Source organism: Eriocheir sinensis, chromosome 26 (assembly GCF_024679095.1).
Source record: "Eriocheir sinensis breed Jianghai 21 chromosome 26, ASM2467909v1, whole genome shotgun sequence".
Taxonomy (NCBI): domain Eukaryota; kingdom Metazoa; phylum Arthropoda; class Malacostraca; order Decapoda; family Varunidae; genus Eriocheir; species Eriocheir sinensis.
In genome coordinates, this window is record NC_066534.1 from 4081828 (window position 1) to 4100893 (window position 19066).

The 19066-nt window shown below is 45.4% G+C and overlaps 1 protein-coding gene and 1 long non-coding RNA gene across 2 annotated transcripts; one reads left to right on the forward strand and one right to left on the reverse strand.

The window, feature by feature from the left end:
- The first annotated feature begins 1925 nt into the window (after window positions 1-1925).
- On the forward strand, window positions 1926-5169 carry LOC127003919 (uncharacterized). Its single transcript, XR_007757463.1, has 4 exons — window positions 1926-3003; window positions 3415-3541; window positions 4638-4805; window positions 5119-5169. It is a non-coding gene; the product is annotated as an uncharacterized LOC127003919 (long non-coding RNA).
- A 2209-nt stretch (window positions 5170-7378) lies between these two features.
- Window positions 7379-10115, reverse strand: LOC127003893 (uncharacterized). The gene is made up of 6 exons (XM_050870999.1): window positions 10022-10115; window positions 9135-9437; window positions 8795-8911; window positions 8324-8438; window positions 7939-8138; window positions 7379-7749 (listed from the first exon to the last, which is right to left on the reverse strand). The coding sequence occupies exons 1-6, from the start codon at window positions 10113-10115 to the stop codon at window positions 7454-7456; spliced, it is 1125 nt and encodes a 374-aa protein (XP_050726956.1). The 3' UTR covers window positions 7379-7453.
- Window positions 10116-19066: the final 8951 nt, after the last annotated feature.

Genomic DNA, 19066 nt, shown 5'->3' on the forward strand with positions numbered 1-19066 from the left:
GCTCTCAAGAGAGGCACCCACCGCCACGAGAGAGCGAGCGAGCGCGTGTGTGTGTGTGTGTGTGTGTTCATGCGTGTGTTTATGAGACATCAGCGCATCCGCACAACAATGTCGCGTTTCTTCCTGATGTCGCACTTCCTTCTGCTACACCTCCACACACGCAGACGACTGGCGCCTTGGTATCAGTCCTCATGCCAGTCCTTAACGACAATTGTCAGCGTGTGTGGAGTTTCGTCTATGATACCAAGCCTTAATTAAGGCTAGTCCACAAATGATTATCCTCATAGAATCGTGATGCCAGTCCTGTGCGTGTGTGGGCAGCTTTAGACTCCACCCTGTATGTGTGGAGCCCCCACACGTATGATGCATACTCAATGCGAGGGCGGACAAGGCTCCTTAGTGCTGCAGCAGAGGCCCGGAAAAGGCCCAAATTTTTGAGATGGTGGCAGCCGAATAGTAACATTTGTCCTCATGTCTGAAATTAATCTATAGGGTGTGGGGATCATGAAACTGCGTGATGACATCGTCAAAATTGTGTGTGGTTTGCGTACGGCCGCCATTTGCCAAGATAGCTGCCATCTATCACATGAGTCAATAACTCGCCAACGGGCCATCCTAAAATGGTTTTCTTGGTGTCAAACCATATGTTTTCGGGGCCAAGGAATTCAATGAAGTCATTTTCAAGTCATTTAGACCAAGGTGAGACTGACATTAGTCATCATCCCATTCACTCTCATAGTTTATAGCTTGGGTCAATAGTGTTTACATTTCCAGTGATTGTGAAGTTATAGGTTGTGGTAGGAGTAAAGTCTTTAGTGGGGGTTGTAGTGGAGGAGTTGTAGTTTCTTTTGGTTGTTCCGGTTTGGAAGTAAATGCAGTTAAATTTAAGTGGAGATATCTGACAACCACTTTTTTCACTCATAATGTTCCAATACTTTTGCTTTTCCTGGAGTTATAAGTGGAGTTAGATGCAAATATCTTAAGTGAAAAGTGTAGTGGAGGAGGTTTTTTTTTTGTGTGTGTGTTTTTGTTTTTTGGTGGCTTTGGTTTTGTAGTAGGACTTGTAGTTACTTAGAAAAATGCAGTTGAATTTAGGGGAAAGTGTCTCAGAACTACTTTTTTTCATCGAGTGTTTACATTTTCAGTGATTGTGAAGTTATAGGTGGTGTTAGATGCAAATGTCTTCAGTGGAAATTGTAGTGGAGGAGTTGTAGTTTCTTTCAGAGGTTTCGGTTTTGTAGTAGCACTTGTTGCACAATCTATGGTAGGACTTGGAGATTGATCTTCAAGTATGGGATGACATTCATGCAACTATTGACAATAGTGTCATTTTTCTCTCGGAATGCCTTGAAACCACTTTAAATTGCTATATCAGACGCAAAAACCTACGGATAGACACCGGGATAACTTGTCTATGTCGTATAGTGGCCAGGATGATTTTTGACGTTTTAATGAAAATGGGGGCTTTGGCGTTTTGCAAGTTGCTTGTGTGGTCCGATATAACAGGAATGAGTGGTTTTACATTCAAAATGACTCTATATCAAAGGCAATTTTATAGGCCCTAATATTCTGGCATTTGATTATGTGTAAGTAATGGAAAGTGCTTTTTGACCGAAAATTATTCGCTTCCAGCAACTCGTCGTTTGCTTTTTTGTTCCCTCCATTTGGATTTTCAATCTCCCTTTCGTGGAAGGGACCTGGAAATGTCTTCATTGAGTTCCTTGGCCCCGAAAACATATGGTTTGACACCAAGAAAACCATTTTAGGCTGGTTTGCTGCCGAGTTATTGACTCATGTGATAGATGGCGGCTATCTTGGAAAATGGCGGCCGTACGCAAATCGCACACAATTTTGACGATGTCATCACGCAGTTTCATGATCCCCACACCCTAAAGATTAATTTCAGACATGAGGACAAATGTTATTATTCGGCTGCCACTACCCTCCTATTTTCCAGGCCTCTGCTTCAGCACTATCCTGTATATGGACAGAATCTGTGCGGGGGAAAAGAACTGGCGGAAACGATACAGAACGCCCAACCTCGAGGAAGTTGATTTATTAAGAGAGGAAATGTAAAGTTTTCAGCTACGATTTTGAGTTAAGGGGGGCGACTACGGGGTCCTACTGCGCATATGGTACGTCCAATAGCTCTGAAATATTAGTATGTTATTTGTGTAAGGTTCGATAAACAGATATGTGAGTGCAAAGTTTACTGGTGCGGGCTAGTACAGGTGCGTAGTGCGTAAAACAAGCGGAGTGTGGAGTGCAGATGGTGGGAAGCAGCAGGGGCGACGGCCAGGTGGGTTCTGCCGGCTTCGTGGTGCAGAGTGCTGGGGTCGCTTCGGTGCCGATGCGTTTTGAAGTCTCGACTCTATGACCAAAACTCCTTACATCTCCCTCCCCGGGCGAAGAGATGAGAGGACGAGGCGGTCTGGACATCGGCGATTACGTGTACTCCGACGCGGTGCTGCAGGCGTCGGCAAGGAGAATCGTACGCCACGGTTGCCAGCTCCAGAGCGAGTGGCTCGGGGTTCGTTGGAAGGTGAAGCCTGTGTCCCCGAAGTCTGTGGCGTCTCTCCGGCATCGGGAACTTGCTGGTGTCGATGACGTAGAAAGCGACGGTTCCTCCAGAATCTCCGCCCGCTGGTAAGTTTTACGTGGTAGTCTCGATGTTTACCGATGCCAACCACTGTTCCCGTCCTGTCCCAGCGGTTAGAAGTACGGTCCTGTATCCGTACAGGTGTGCCGATGCGAAGCGGTGGTAGCGGCCTCGCGGAGCAGTTGTAGTACCACTCTGCTTTCTCCCTCCTCAGAGACTGCTTGGCGTCGCACTCCTTGTCGGCTGCCTGCCACTCGGGAGCGAAGGCTGGCACTGGGGTGCGGAGAGGGCGGCCATACAGCACCTGCCAGAGCGAATCCACAAAGCGTCAGTGGGATGGGGAGGCGTTAATAGCGCCGTTTTCTTCCACATCGGCATGCTGGAACGCTCCAAATGGGTAAGCGGTGAGTGTATTTTGCGCCGATTTCTGTCGTTAGTTACACCTAGGTCCGAGGTGGTGTAAAACACATATATAATTATTTTTGTGCACAATTTGACCTTTTTATTAACTGTTTATAAGCTTTATCACCATAGAAGCATGTATATGCCATGCAAAAAGTGAAATTTTAAATGGAACACCCCAAAATATGCCTGAAAACGAGGCGGCTGACAGTCTGCCCTTAGTACCCCTTACCCTAGCGTCACGCATACACACAGCAGCTTACGAAATGAATATTATCCTCGCATATTTTCACGCCTGTGCTCTGAGGAGGGAAAGACGGTTTCGGGATCGTCTTGACCCCTTAGAATTAAGTGACAGTGAACTTATTCAAAAGTATCGCTTCCCTCGGCAAGAACTAACCCTCCTCTTTCAGGAGCTGCAGCCTCAGCTTGAGAGGAGGACAAGGCGTAGCCAGGCCTTACCAACCCACACACAGGTTTTGCTGGCCCTGAGATTTTTGGCAAGTGGCTCCTTTCAACATGTCATTGGAGACACTGCAGGTAACATTTATATAGTTTATTGGTGTTGCATGCTTCCGCCGCTCAGTGCATCTGCCATCACTTATTAATGTCTGTTGCCCTACATTGTTTTGCACCTAAATCTTAATGGTCAGGGAGAATTGTGGGTGCTACTATAGCGTGAGGTCTACCACACTATAGCGTGAGGTCTACCACACTACTACACTATAGCGTGAGGTCTACCACATTGTAGCGTGAGATCGACCTACCGTTAGTACTATACCACACATAAATGTAAAAATAAACATGCTATCATATATTTAGACAAATTTATACTACCCAACCTAACCTAACCAAACCTATACTAACCCAACCCAACCTAGCCTAATCTAAACTAACCCAACGTAACCTAACATAACCTAATCTAAAATAACCCAACGTAACCTGAAGTAACCTAAAATAACCCAACCTAACCTAACGTAACCTAAACTAACCCAACCTAACCTAACCTAACCCAACTTAACCTAACATAACCTAAACTAACCCAACCTAACCTAACCTAACTTAACCTAACCTGACCTAACCTAACCGGATGTTCTTTACCCTACATAACCTAACCTAATATAACAACCCAACCTAACCTAACCTAACCTAACTTAACCTAACCTCTTATTTGCCTGATAATCCTTTCCTGGATGCCTACCTTAATCCCCACACACACACCTGGCTGCAGAGCTAATCTGGCTGACTATTTTTATTGCTCTATGATCTAGTATGGCGGTAGACCTCACCCCTGCTCCTGCTGGGTAGGCCACATATGGCGGTAGACCTCACGCTATAGTAGCACCGAATTGTGCCTTCCCTTCAAGGGATTTAGTGGGGGCCTAAATCCTCAATAGGTTAGTTTATTTTCTTAAAGGGGGGTTGAAGGGGAGTGTAAACCCCCACATGCTTATGTTAAGTTACAGTAGTTTCCATATATACACTTTCATGTGTTACACAAGCCAGCATCAGCAGGCTTTGGTGTGGGCAAAGTTCCCAATAGGTTAGTTTGTCTTCTTAAAGGGGGGTTGAAGGGGAGTCTGAACCCCCACATGCTTAGGTGAAGTTACAGTAGTTTCCATATATACACTTTCAGGTGTTACACAAGCCAGCATAAGCCGGGTCTTGGACCGGATTTGCACCGTCTTGAGTGACAAGTCGGTGCAAGAAATCAAGATGCCTCCTACAAATATTGAGCGGAGGAGAATTGCTCGGAAGTTTTTAAGGATTCAAAACTTCCCAAGGGTTATTGGAGCCATTGATGGTAAGATTATCCTTTTTTTTTATTTAGTGATGCTATTATAATTACACATTCCATTGAGATTCCCTTTGGGTGAAAGGTACCAGATTACCCCTTGCTCCTTTTAAGCATTTAAAAATTGTAGTATTTAATTTCAGATGTTTCCATATCAAATTTATCAGTTTAATATATATATATATATATATATATAGATATAGATATATAGATATAGATATAGATAGATAGATATAGATATATAGATATATATATAGATAGATAGATAGATAGATACAGTGACTGTAATATGATAATTTAGTACTTTTATTTGTTTGCACAGGCACCCATGTTGCCATCAAGGCCCCATCTGTAGACGAGGCCCTGTATTTCAACAGGTAAAGGTATCACTCCCTGAACATCCAACTTGTTTGTGATGCTGATGGAGTGATACTCAGTTACTGCTCCAGATTCCCAGGTATATTATTTTTGAATTGCATAAAAATTTCACCTATCCATGTACTGTATTAATTATCATGCGACTGAACAAGATTAGTGTTACTGCAAAAGAAAACGGTGTGATAAGCCTTGACATTAGATATAAATGTGCAAGATCTGATATATTACTATGATATAGGGCTTAACTCTACCACACCTATTTTAAATATACTTTACTGTGTTTGTCTAAGTTCATGTATATTAAATTCTAGGTTCTACACATGACGCCTTCGTGTGGGCCAACTCTGAGCTGAAACAGCGGTTTCAGGAAGGGGAGTTTGGGGACTTCCTGCTTGTTGGTGAGTATCTACATAAAAAGTGCATGAGTGTACCAGTATTTCAGAGCCATGTCTTATATAAAATAGTAACATTAACTGGCAGACCATCCATCACCTTAGTGACAGCAAACTTACACCTACTGCCGTATGTACCAATGCAGTCTTAATAGGTTGTACAATCTTTATGGCCATTTTTATGTTATCTGAAAAGAAATTGCTTCATACTTAACTTAGAAGATAACTTTTCACAATACCATTTCATGCATGATAAGCAGGCCTGCTACATGACAAAACAATAAGAAATCTTATTTTGGATCATATTATTGCAGGTGACAGTGGGTATCCCCTTGAGCCCCATCTCATGGTGCCAGTGAGCAACCCCTCCACTGAAGCGGAGAACCGCTACAACAGGGGGCATGCCCAAACGAGGGTGATTGTTGAGCAGACGATTGGGATGTTGAAGAGTCGCTTTAGGTAATGAAGTGAAATAATGCTGTGTAGAGTAGTGCTTGCTATAGATATAATTGTTAAGTATTACAAACATTTTATTTGTGTCTCTATAGTATACTTTGTAGAGACACTTGTTATGAAGGAATCCTCTCTTTTAATATGAAATCTTGCTTCTCACAGGTGTCTGCACTCTTCTGGGGGAACACTGCAATATGCACCCATCAGGTGTGCAAAAATTGCAAATTCATGCATGCTACTGCACAATCGCTGCATCAAGCGTCGTATTCCTATTCCTTCTGATGTATGTACTAACCACATATTTTCATGTACTTTAAAGGAGATATCAATATCAAGGTCATTAGATTTGGCACAGTAGAGGCATGATCGGTCTTTCAATTGTTGTTTGAGTAATAGAAAATGGTCTGATGCATATTCATGGTATGAAAATATATATTTTTTCACACATAATATTGTCTTGAGAATTCCCAGGTTTAGGTAAAATTTTCATTGTCACATTAAAAGACTACTCTTCTTATATCAACTTTTAAAGAAATGGAAAGTTCATCTTCAAACCCAAAGATATATCAGGCTCTCACAAATGTCATCAACTTATTTCCAGCTTCCACCAGTAGACAACGAGGAAGTGCCCCAGGCTGCCGTCATCCGTGCTGTGCAGAGAGGGCAGCGAGGACTTGGCAGAGCTGTGCAGCAGGAGATTATACAGCATTTTTACCAGCCATGAAGTAAGACAGGCAGACAGCACTGGCATGTGTTATTGAGTATATAAGGATTGAAAGAATGCCTTTCCATGTCTCAGTACATGTAAAATTATATAAGTGCAGGATTTTAATATCAAGAAGAATTCGCTGGCAAATGTTAGGTTAGAGTAATACAAATCTATACCAAAAAGGAGTGTATATATTATGGTAACAGTATCACTTAAATATTACACTGACACAATACTATAACTACCAAATTAACAATATCCTGAATCACAGCACCAAGAAAATGCACAATATGGCATTACCCTGTAAATATCACAGTAACACTGTCATGAATCACAGCACGCAAAAAATTAATAAATATTTGAACATTATATTGTACATACACTCTTGAATCACAGCACCAAAAAATACTAAACATTTTAGAATTATAATGTACTTAACATAGGTGCCTCAATACTCCCTTCTTGAAGGCACTAAGTAATAGGCTGAAGGAAATACAGGTTCAGATAGGCTGTTCCAGAGTTAACCAGTGAAAGGGAAGAATTAATACAGGTACATAAGTGGTTTTATACAGTATAGGGGTGAGCTTGAGTAGAAAGACATGGTGTGAAGATTAAGGAATAAGGAGGCATGCAGTTAGCAAGTTCAGAAGAGCAGTAAGCATGAAAATAATTAGAAAATGGAGAGCGAAGCAACAATGCAAAGAGATTTTAATGGTTGAAGACAGTTACAGAGAAAAGGTGATTGTAGAAGACAACTGACAGGAAACTTTTTTTTTTTTCAGGAGTTCCATAGCAAGAGCTACAAACTCCTGCAGAGAGGCCATCATGCCTCTCTGTGCTGCTGCCATGTTCTCCAGAACCTGCTGCTGCGTTGCAGCCATCTGCTCAATGGCCTGCACCAACCTCTGCAGTGCCTCCCCTTGCTCCCTCTGGATCATGACGAGAGCATCCAGGCTGCACTGCATATCCACTTGTGTGACCTGAGCTTGGGCGAGAACCTCCAGGTCTTTGGAGTGAGCAACTGCATTTAAAAGGAAAACATTAATTATTTTATTTTTTACTACAACTTACAAAATATATTTTAATAAAGTTATGTCTTTTCCTGAATTACTCCTTATACCTATATATAATACCCACAACTAAACACACATTTGCCAGAAACATGTATACCTAAAACTTAGACCAAAGCAGCTGGAACAAAAACTGTTACCTGCAGGAGTTCTGCGCCTTCTTCTCTGGGCACCTGGTAGTGGTGGTTGGGAAGCAACAGGCCGGTGGGTAGCGGCAGGCTGGGAAGGGACAGGCCGGGGGGAAGTGAAGGGCTGAGGAGTTGCAGCAGGCTGGGAAGCGACAGGGTGGAGGGTAGAGGCAGGCCGGGCAGCAACCTCACCAGCAGCTGCATCCGTGAAGCTGAAGATATATAAATGAGGGTAGAAGTAAATGTTTTCCTATGTACTGTACAAATAAAATACATTTAATAACTACATTGCTTGACTGTAATAAATAAATTATTGGAAAAGGTTACACATGACACATGTGCATACACTGTTCATAGGTATGTAGTGAAGAATAAATCTTAAGTCATACTTATTCACCTTATAGTGGTGTTCTCTTCTAAGTTGAAAATTTCAATAAATTGGGAGTCCCCCAATGAGACACCAACACCACTGCTGGTGGAAGGCTGCGGTTCCTCCACAGAACCTGACAACCCTGTAGAAAGAAAATGCTTGCATTAATTGAGGTGATATTCTGGCAGATATATATTCTTTTAATGCTCTGTTGCTCCTCTGTTTTTTATTAATACTACATATGATTAATTCCTATTTTCCATGCAGCTCAAAATTATCCCTGGACTGTTGCCTCTCCTCTGGCTAATTTCAGCAATAACTTAGGAAATATAAAAAAAACTACTATAGAAACAGATTAAGGAAGTGAAATGGGATTGGTGGACTGATCTGTGGAGATGTGGAACTAGTGGGGGAATCCCCACCTGTGGAGATACCACAGTCCAGGGATCAATTTGTGCTGCATGGACCATAATTGTAATTTGTCTTTGTTTCCCTTACTCATTGTGGCACCCTGACTGTCGGGGAGTGGTAGTCCTGTGACTGCCACAGGGGACATCATCCTTAACACCACCTCCTCTACAGCTGTGTAGCTGGTGGTGTCTGAAGGTCCCCCACCTGCAGACATACAAAAGTTGCAATTATCAACCACTTAAAAGCTCTCATGTTAAGCTAAATTCATCTGTTAAATTTTGGCTTTAATACTTATTATGAGGGTAAATTTTGAGAATCATATACCTTTATTAAAGGAGAGAGGGTCTTTGCCCCCCTTAGTCAGCCGCACAAACTAGGTTTACAACTAAGCTACCGATAACGTTTTGAGCAAAAACGTTGGACTCACCGGTGCCTGCGAGGTGCCTCTGCTCTTTGCCCGCCTTAACCTTCACCAGGCTTCGTAAGTCTTTGAACTTGCGGCGGCACTCCTCTTCTGTCCTCCCGACACGGCTGACCTCGTTGACGAGAGCTGTCACCTCCTCCCACGCTCGCTGTTTTTTCTCCCCCGTCACTTTTGATCCCTCCAGCCTTCCTAGAATTATGTGGCGACGCCGCTCCACCTCCTCCACCAAGGTCAATGCCTCAGTTTCAGAGAATTTTGGTTTCCGCTGATGTTTTACGTATGGAAGCGCCATGGTTAGAAACTCGACTGTGGCGCCACAGTATGTAAACAATGCCCTCATGACTCACTCGGCGATAAGAGAGTCTTCTTGTGATTGGTTGCCTTGCGTGTGACGTCGAGTCAGTGACGTATCACCCCCGGCAGCCAATGAGCACAATTTGAGGCGTCTGCGCCAATCCCAGCAAACCTTGAGGTATGGCTTTGTTATGCTGGCGCACAGAAAACTGGCGTTCGCAAAGAGTGCGGCCGTCGGGGCGAGGGGTATTCCGAAGCTCCATCAAACCCCGATCGAAGGCTTCGTCATCGTTGCTATTGGCGGTACAGACTTTGGCGATGAGGTGCTTCGCTTTCTTCACGAAAGCTTCCGCGTGGCCGTTGGATTGGGGATATGAAAGACAAGACATGATTAATGACCTATCTCTTCACGAAGGACCGGAAAGCTGAACTAGAAAATTGGGGTCCTCCGTCAGTTCGAAGGCAGACTGGCACACCCACATTCCTGAATATGCCACGCAGTAACTTAGTTGTGACTCGTGACGTCGCCTCACGACCGCAGTCCGCGATGCATGGCCATCCAGACAAGCGGTCAGAATATATTAGATAGTCCTTACCGGCGTGGGTGAAGAGGTCTGCTGAAGTGTCCTCGAAAGGGCGCGACGGTAGAGGGTCCAACAGCAGCGGCTCCCTCGGCTGTGACGGCAGCATCTCTTGACAGGCGTCACTTGCTCGGACCGTGTTAGTGATGTCGCTGGAGACTCCAGGCCACCACACCGTCTGACGGGCCCGACGTTTCGTCGCCTCGACGCTACTGTGGCAGTCGTGCAGCCGGGTTAGGACGTGGCGTCTGAGCGAGGCAGGGATGACTAGTCGGGAACCATATAGCACGATGCCATCCTCCGTGGATAGGTCATCACGGAGCTTCCAGAAATCTCGCAGCGTTGCTGGTAAATCTTGCCGGTTTGCTGGGAAACCTGTGTAGATATGATAAATTAAGCTCTGGTATGTGTCATCCTTTGCTGCTGCCTTGCGTACCTCTGTGATGATGGGGTCAGCGTACGGGTCTGCAGGAGTCTCCGAAATCTCGCAGGCCTTGAGCAACATACACTTGCGCACGTGGTGGGCCACTCAGACTCTACCTCGGTGTCGGCGGGTGTCGGATCGTCAACGGGGGCACGGGACAGGGCATCTGGAAGTTCGTGCTCCTTACCCTTACGCCAGATGGTAGTGAAGACGTACGGTGAGACTTTCTCTTTCAGCCGCTGAATACGAGGATTTTCAATGGAATCCAGCGTGTGGTGATCGAGGATGGTGATAAGCGGCTTGTGATCCACCACCAGCTGAACGTTAGGAAGGCCTAGCAGGTACATGCGACATTTTCTCATAGCCCAGACGACAGCTACTAGTTCTAGCTCCACCACAGCGTACCTGGTTTCAGCGTCGCTCAGAAACCGTGATCCACACTGTATTAACCTCCACTTGGCGCCATGACGCTGCAGTAAGGCGTATCCAAGTCCTTGGAGGCGGGAAGCGTCCGTTTGCAGCATCGTTGGTAAGGCGGGGTCGAAGTGAACTAAAACTGGGGGCGATGAGAGGGCCTTCTTCACTGGAAGGAAGCCTGATGAGCTGGGGTCCAAACGAACTCCCTCTTAGGGCTGAGTAACTCCCTCAGTGTGTCTGCTGCCACCGCAACCTCTGTGGAAAAGTCAGCGAGTTGGTTAACAATACCAAGGAAAGACCGAAGACCGGTGATGTTGGCGGGAACTGGAAAGTCTGCTATTGCCTTAACCTTGGTGGGGTCAGTGTGTACACCGTTATCTGAGATGCCGTATCCACAGAAGCTGGTGGATGGTTTGGCAAACACAAACTTTTTTCGGTTGATGGTGATGCGATGTTGCCGAAAGCGCTCCAGTATCTGCCTTAACCTTTTCAGATGCTCCTCAAGAGTGGTGTCCCAAACGAGCACGTCGTCGACGACCTTGGTACACTTGTCGATGCCTTCAAGTGCAGTGTCGACACGTCTGCAGAACTCGTCGCCTGTTGACACAAATCCCATAGGTCCCCTCAGAAACTTATACCTTCCCCAAGGTGTAATAAATATAGTTAGGTGTTGAGATTCCTCTTCGAAAGGAATTTGCCAGTATCCCCACATTGCGTCTAGCGTGGAGAATTACTTAGAGCCATGGGTTACCTGCATCACTGCGGAGCGGGGGGACGGGGATGGATGCGCTGGTCGAAGCACCTGTCTGTTGACCTTTGACAAGTCGACCGTGATCCGAATACCGCCCGACTGCTTCGGAGCGACAACCATGGGGTGGCACCACTCCGATACATAAGAACATAAGAACATAAGAACGCAGGAGTCTGCAAGAGGCCGGTAGGCCTGTACGAGGCAGCTCCTTTGACCCTAAGCTCCCGTGTATCTAACCCCACCTAATATCGCTGTCCATGAATTTATCTAGTCTATTTTTGAATGTGACAATTGTATTGGCACTCACCACATGACTGCTAAGCCTATTCCACTCATCCACCACCCTGTTAGTAAACCAATTTTTGCCTATGTCCCTGTTGAATCTGAATTTATCCAGTTTAAACCCGTTACTTCGTGTCCTACCCGGTTCTCTTACCAACAAAACCTTACGAATGTCTCCCTTATTAAAGCCCTTCATCCATTTATAAACCTCGATCATGTCTCCACGCACCCTTCGCCTTTCTAGAGAATGCAAGTTTAACTGTTTGAGTCTTTCCTCGTATGTCAAGTTTCTCAACCCCTGAATCATCTTAGTCATCCTCCTCTGCACCGATTCTAACATTTTGATATCCATTCTATAGTAGGGTGACCAGAACTGAACCGCATAGTCAAGATGAGGTCTAACTAATGCTAAATATAGTTTGAGGAAGACTTCGGGGCTTCTGTTGCTTACGCTCCTTGAAATAAATCCCAGTACCCTATTAGCTCGATTTCTAGCTTGAATGCATTGTGCCCTTGGACGGAGATCAGAGCTCACTAAGACCCCTAAATCCCTCTCGCACCCAGACCTTCTTATGAGAGTGTCATTTAAGCAATAGTTATGTGAGGGGTTGTTCCTACCTACACTCAGAATACTGCACTTCCCTACATTGAACTCCATCTGCCATTTATCCGCCCAGTCATATAATCTGTTGAGTTCACCTTGGAGAATACTAGCGTCCTGATCCGACTCAATTACTCTACCGATCTTGGTATCATCTGCAAATTTACTAACATCACTACTAATTCCTGTGTCTAAGTCATTGATATAAATAATAAACAAAAGTGGACCTAATACCGAACCTTGTGGGACCCCACTCGTAACACATTCCCAGTCAGATCTTTTACCATTGATTTGCACTCTTTGCTTCCTATTGCTAAGCCATGCCTTGACCCAGTTCAAAACTTTACCCTCTACTCCATGAGCCTGTAATTTAAGCAACAGTCGTTGGTGAGGAACTTTGTCAAACGCTTTACTAAAATCAAGATAGATTACATCATAATTTTCATCTCTGTCAACCGCCTCAAATACTTTATTGTAGAAGGACAAGAGATTGGTGAGGCATGACCTACCTTTTGTGAACCCATGCTGCGAGTCGTGAATTAAGCTATGTTTCTCTAAATGCTCCCGAATGTTCCTGGCTATTATGGACTCCAGCATCTTCCCTATAACCGATGTTAAGCTAATTGGGCGATAGTTTGAGGCAACTGACCTGTCCCCCTTTTTAAAAATACCTCGTCACCTACTACTTTAATGATGTTTTGCTCCTCCATACTGCCCAGCAGGGCCTTTGCCTCCTCCCGCCAAGCCAACGGGACGGAATTGGGCGTGTGTCTGGCGAGGGTGGATCCTCATGGGAGGCCCCACCATCGTGGCGAGCGTTGCACCGTTGTCGAAATCCCCGGGATCCACCAGAATGTCTGAAAACTCCTCCGGGAGAGCCTTGCGCCCTGCCTCCTCTTGACTTATCTCTGCGCTGCGCCGCCCTACATATATCTGTTGTGGAAAGTGAGCGGGGATTATACGTAAGGCAGGAGAGTCATACCAGGAAAGTAGAGCATCGTCGACACCCCGGAACACAGTTATGTTAGTGTCAACGGTAGCTTCTCCGAGCGTCAAAGTGGCGTTAAACGAACCAACAGGGCTCAACCGGTTCTTGTTAGCAGCCAACACCTCTTCCTGGCAGCGTGAAAGCTCACTCTCGCTGATGCCGAGAAGTCTAAGCTGACGTAACCCAATCGCGTTGACCTCGGCGCCGGTATCGGGGGTGAACTATAACTTGCAGTTACTAGCTATAGGTACTTCCGTGCTGGAAACGCTCGGCAGTCCGACACAGCAAGTCGAACATCCCTTACCTGTAGTCTCCGAGCTGTTCGAATACTAGGCGTCACCTCACTCGCCCCTTGTTGAGCGCACTGCTTGTGGCACACGCTACTGAAGTGTTCTGTTATGCCGCAGGCGTGACACTTCTTGCCCCAGGCCTTGCACTGCTCCTGGCGCCCCCAAGGAGTGAGTGAGTGAGTGATTTAGATAAGGCGCCGCAACTAACAGGGTCATATGGCGCCGTAATTAGAAAATAGAGACAATAAAATATGAAACAAAAGGGGACATTAGAAAATAGCTAAAAGGACACAAAATAATAAAATAACAATAATAATATCAACAACATCAACCATAATAATAACAATAACTATGACTATAGCAGTAATAATAAGTAATAATAATAACCATAAAAATTAGAAGCCACAAAGGTCATCATATCAAAGAAAGGAGGCCAGCCCCTTTTATAAAACTCAGTACATCGTACCCTGGGGCGGGACACTTTGATCCCAACACCTTAGAAAATCTAAAAACACCATCAGCACCACGGCACCGGTATAGGTAACGCTGTCGGAGGTCAACCAAACTCGGGCAATCGACCAGCAAGTACCGTACTGTAAAGGGGACCTGACAGTCATCACAGTAGGGCTCGTTGTCCCTGGACATAAGATAGCCATGTGTGAGGCACGTGTGACCGATACGTAGGCGAACGAGAGCAGTCTGTAAGCGACGGCTCCGGACATAAGTATATTGCCAGGAATGAGACACAGTCCTCGTAATTTCGCCCATTTTAGAGGCTGCACCCCTCATATCCCATCTCAGCTGCCAACTAGCAAGGACTGCCACACGAATCGCTGGGAACAGGGCCCCACATGGGACCGGGCTAAGGTTGGCAGCTCGGTTAGCCACCTCCGCAGTTAGTCTATCGGTTCGTTCGTTCCCGTGAACGCCGACGTGGCCTGGGACCCAACAAAAACTAACTCTATAACCGCTGCGGTGTAAGAGATAGAGCCATTCAAGGGCTGATAAAACCAGGGGATGACTAGAAGCAGGAGTAAAAGAAGCGAAGGAGGAAAGAACACTACTAGAATCACTAAAAATTGTGTAAGACTTACATGGAAGAGTACAAATAATTTGTAAAGCTAAAATCACGGCATATATATCTGAGGTAAAAACAGAAGTACATTCAGGAAGGCTAGCCCCACGGCAGAATGAAGGGAGCACAACACCATATTCAACCCCAGCGTCTGATTTAGAACCGTCCGTGAAAACAGGGGTAGAATCGGAGTGACATGAAAAGTGATCTAAAAATACGGAGAGTGACACACGGGGTGGGAGATCCCTCTTGCAATCAATGATGGGGCCACAGACAGACACAGCCGGGAACTGCCAGTAACCAACTCGAAGTAATCAATAAGGGCAGATAGGGATTGAAGGTAGAGACAAAGCCGCCATAGTAGACGCAACCCGAAATCCAAACGGCTTGGGGAGGTTATATATAGAGGTGAGTGTGAATCACTCGAGATAGAAACACAGGTCGCTGATGCAGGAAGGCGGAGGATTCTGTACCAACACCGCATCAGTGAGTTCTGGCGTCGCAAATCCAGGAGGCTAGGAATAGGGGAAGACCGGAAGGCACCGGTAGCCAAGCGGACTCCAGCATGATGTACAGAGTCTAACACGCGTAATCGAGCCTCTGTGGCAGAAGAGTAGACCTCACAGCCATATTCCAACTTGGACAAGATAAACGTCCGGTGAAGGAGTAATAGCGTGTCTCTGTCTGCACCCCAAGAGGTATGACCTAAAATCCGAATGAGTGACAAGGCTTTCTGACAAGCCGCCTTAACGTAACGAAGATGTGGTACCCAGGTGAGACGGCTATCAAATACAATAACGAGTCGTTTCCACACATGAGTTGCGCCTATTTGCGAGATATAGATCAGGGTCCGGATGAACATCACGGATGCGACAGAAATGCATAGCGACTGTTTTTGAGACAGAGAACCGAAATCCGTTTTTAGAAGCATAATTGGAAAACCTATTAATTGCCAATTAATAGGGAAGAAGATGGAGAGGTCATAGACGTATAGGGAACTATGGACGCCATCTGGTTGGACACCAGTGACACCACTGATAGCCACAGCAAATAAAGTAACACTAAGGATACTCCCCTGTGGCACATCATTCTCAAGTGAGTTAGTCTCCGAGAGAGCGCTCCCAACTTTAACCCGTAAAAGACGGTTTAATAAAAACTGCTGAATTAAAGTAGGGAGGCGGCCACGAAGGCCAAACTCAAACAGGCTCAACAAAATACCACGGCACCAAGCCGTGTCATATGCCTTCTCTAAGTCGAAAAACACAGTCACCTGGTGGTGATTTTTTGGCAAAAGCCTCACAGACAGATGACTCTAAGGATAAAAGTGCATCGGTAGTAGACCGTGCCTTTCGAAAACCGTATTGCACCGGGGTCAAGGAATTACAGCTCTCCAAAAACCACATAAGTCTTGTATTCATCGTTTTCTCCAGCACCTTACAAAGACACGATGTCAAGGAAATTGGACGGTAATTAGTGGCCTGTAAAGGATCCTTTCCAAGCTTAGGGATGGGGCTAACCACAGCCACACTCCAAGAAGAAGGAAAATCACCGGTATTCCATATAAAATTGTACAAATCTAATAAAAACGTGAAAGCATTATCATACATGTTGCGTAAGAAGGCATAAGGAATGTCATCAATGCCGGGCGACGAATCTTGGCACTGTTATAATGCAATCCTGAGCTCGGAGTGAGAAAATGGCACATTATACGATTCTCCTCCGGGGGAAGCAAAGGATATATCCTGGGATTCCAAGGTTCGCCTGTGAACAGCTCCTGGTGCTGTAGCATCCTTTCTGGAGACATTGGTAAAGTGTTCCGTGAATAGGTCAGCTACTGTTTTAGGATCCGCCACCGTTTCCCTAGCTTGCAATAAGACTGGCGGAGGAGGCGGAGAGAATTTCCCAGAGATCTTACGGACCCGGTTAAAGACTTCATTAAGTGCAGTCCTAGCCGTAATAGAGGATACGTAAGACTTCCAAGAATCTCGCTGAGCAATTTTGAGGTTCGTCGCTCTAGCACGTGCTTGACGAAGTTCGTTAAGCACAGGGGGTTTCCACGATGGCGTTGAAGACGCGAGAAGGCAGCACGCTTCTCTTTAACAGTAGCACTGCAGTCGGCATTCCACCATGGAACAGGACGTTTAGGAAATCGACCAGATGTCCTGGGAATTGACTGAGTAGCAGCAGCGTGCAAAACATCGGTGAAGTACGTTGCAGCCTCGTCGCAATTGACTATCTCTGCTAACGACCGAGCAGGAACACTGAGGTTTTTGAAGAGCTGCCAGTCAGTCTCATCAAGACGCCATCAGGGAGGACGTGACTGAGGAACACATGGAGGTATTATAACAGGAGGCGCCTTCCCGCGCCGTCCCCATACAGGCGAGTGAAGCCAGTGGGCGGAGCTTACCGAGTCTGTGGGCGGAGCTTACAATCGGCAGATAGACCCAAGACATTGCGATCTCCTGGGCTGAACTAAGGGAATTTACCACTTGTTTTTGCATACTAGACGAAAATAAAAAAAAGAATTGATGGTTTGAGTTACGAAAAATACATAATATTCTCCTATATATTTAATGTAAATCTATTATCAACGGCATTTAAGGTCAAGGCAGTTTCCTCATGAACTTAAATCACATTTCATGGAAAAAATAGCAGCCTACCCCCTGGTTCATGTTTTTCATATTTATTGTGATGGGTCTATTGATGGCAGCAAATCAGATTGTGGTATCTTTATCCGCAGTTATGATAGCCCACATGCCTACATTGATATTGAGATCTCCAAGAGGCTTCCAGATCACCTGTCTTCCACGCGTGCAGAACTCTATGCCATTCTTGAAGGACTACATGTTGTGGTTCCTTTTGCTAAAGATGTATTTTTCTTTGTTGATAGTCAAGGGGCCTTATATGAACTACTGTCTACCTCTCCATGTGACGGCGATATTGTACATCAGTGTCATCATGCCATTGACGGCTTAGAGAGGAACAATCATCAGGTTCACTTCACTTGGGTGCCATCTCATGTGGGTATCCCTTTTAAAGAACAAGCGGATGCTTTGGCTCGGCGTGCCCTTAATAGGACTCATGAAGGCACTCCTGCAGCATATACTTATAATTATATCAAGGGCAGACTTAAACTCTACACTCAAAGCTCAATCGACTCTGACATTGCCAGCTGCTATGAGAGGGGAAGTCCAAGCTCTATCCACTATGTCCATGTTTCGCAAGACACCAATGTCACCTACGGTAGAAAGAGTGCCTTATATGATCTTGTTGTAATGCGTCTTAGACTAGGGTATAAATATTACTGGGAGGTGAGTGGTGCCCCACCCGAGTCTTGTGCTGTGTGCGCCAGGCAGGGAGGTCACACTCTACAACATTATGTCCTTAAGTGTCCTGCCATAGCCTGTTACCGTCCACAGGGTATAAGTGATGTGCCTTCCCTTGTCGCCTGGTTTATTAATCATAACATTGTACCTGCCATTATTAAAGAGTACCCAAAGTTTGCTGCCAGCTGGTGATCTGGGTAATTGCATGTGTACCTACTCAGGAATATTGTCAGTATTTACATTACAATTACTTTTCAGTTAACTAGCCTCAATTTGTGTTTTTATTTTTTGCACAATGGAGATTTTTATCTTTTTGTAACTAGCCTAGTCAGGGGTTTGTCTAAAAGACCAGCCATTTCCCTTTGTTGTATTTTACAACAATAAGGCACTTAGTCACAAGATCACAGTCTGTAGGGCAGGAGGACACAATTTCATGTAATGCAGCCTGGCTATCGACAAACAAGTATACATCTTTGCGGAAAGCTGCTAGAGTGGAGAGCCCCAAGTATGGCATACAGCTCAGCCCAGGTCGAGGACAGGTACCCTGGTAGCCGCCCAGTAACTTCAATGTCAGTGTACAACAGAACTGCAGATTTCTTATCATATGTAGCCCTATCTGGTTATACAGTTCTCGACTCACCTGTGAAATGATGTAGAATCACCACACTCCCTTTTCGTACAGCCATATGCTGAACAGGCAGGTATTGTATGCACTTTCAATGCGTCCACTGGATCAGCTGATAGATGTTTTGAGTCTAAGGGGGGAAGGGAGACAGCGGACTAATAGCGCGTTGGCTTCGCGTTTGTGACGTCATAGCGGCTCCTCCCATAATACCTCCATGGAGAAACATAATTAGTAGATTCTCTTAAAATCGGGAAGTGGTCGCTGCCGTACAAGTCTGGCAA

Coding starts and splice junctions, on each gene's coding strand:
- LOC127003893 (XM_050870999.1), bottom strand. CDS start 10,115: ATGCTGCCGTCACAGCCGAGGGAGCCGCTGCTGTTGGACCCTCTACCG. Junction 8,912..9,134: donor GAGGCACCTCGCAGGCACCG/GTGAGTCCAACG, acceptor GTATGTCTGCAG/GTGGGGGACCTTCAGACACC. Junction 8,139..8,323: donor GAAGAGAACACCACTATAAG/GTGAATAAGTAT, acceptor ATATATCTTCAG/CTTCACGGATGCAGCTGCTG.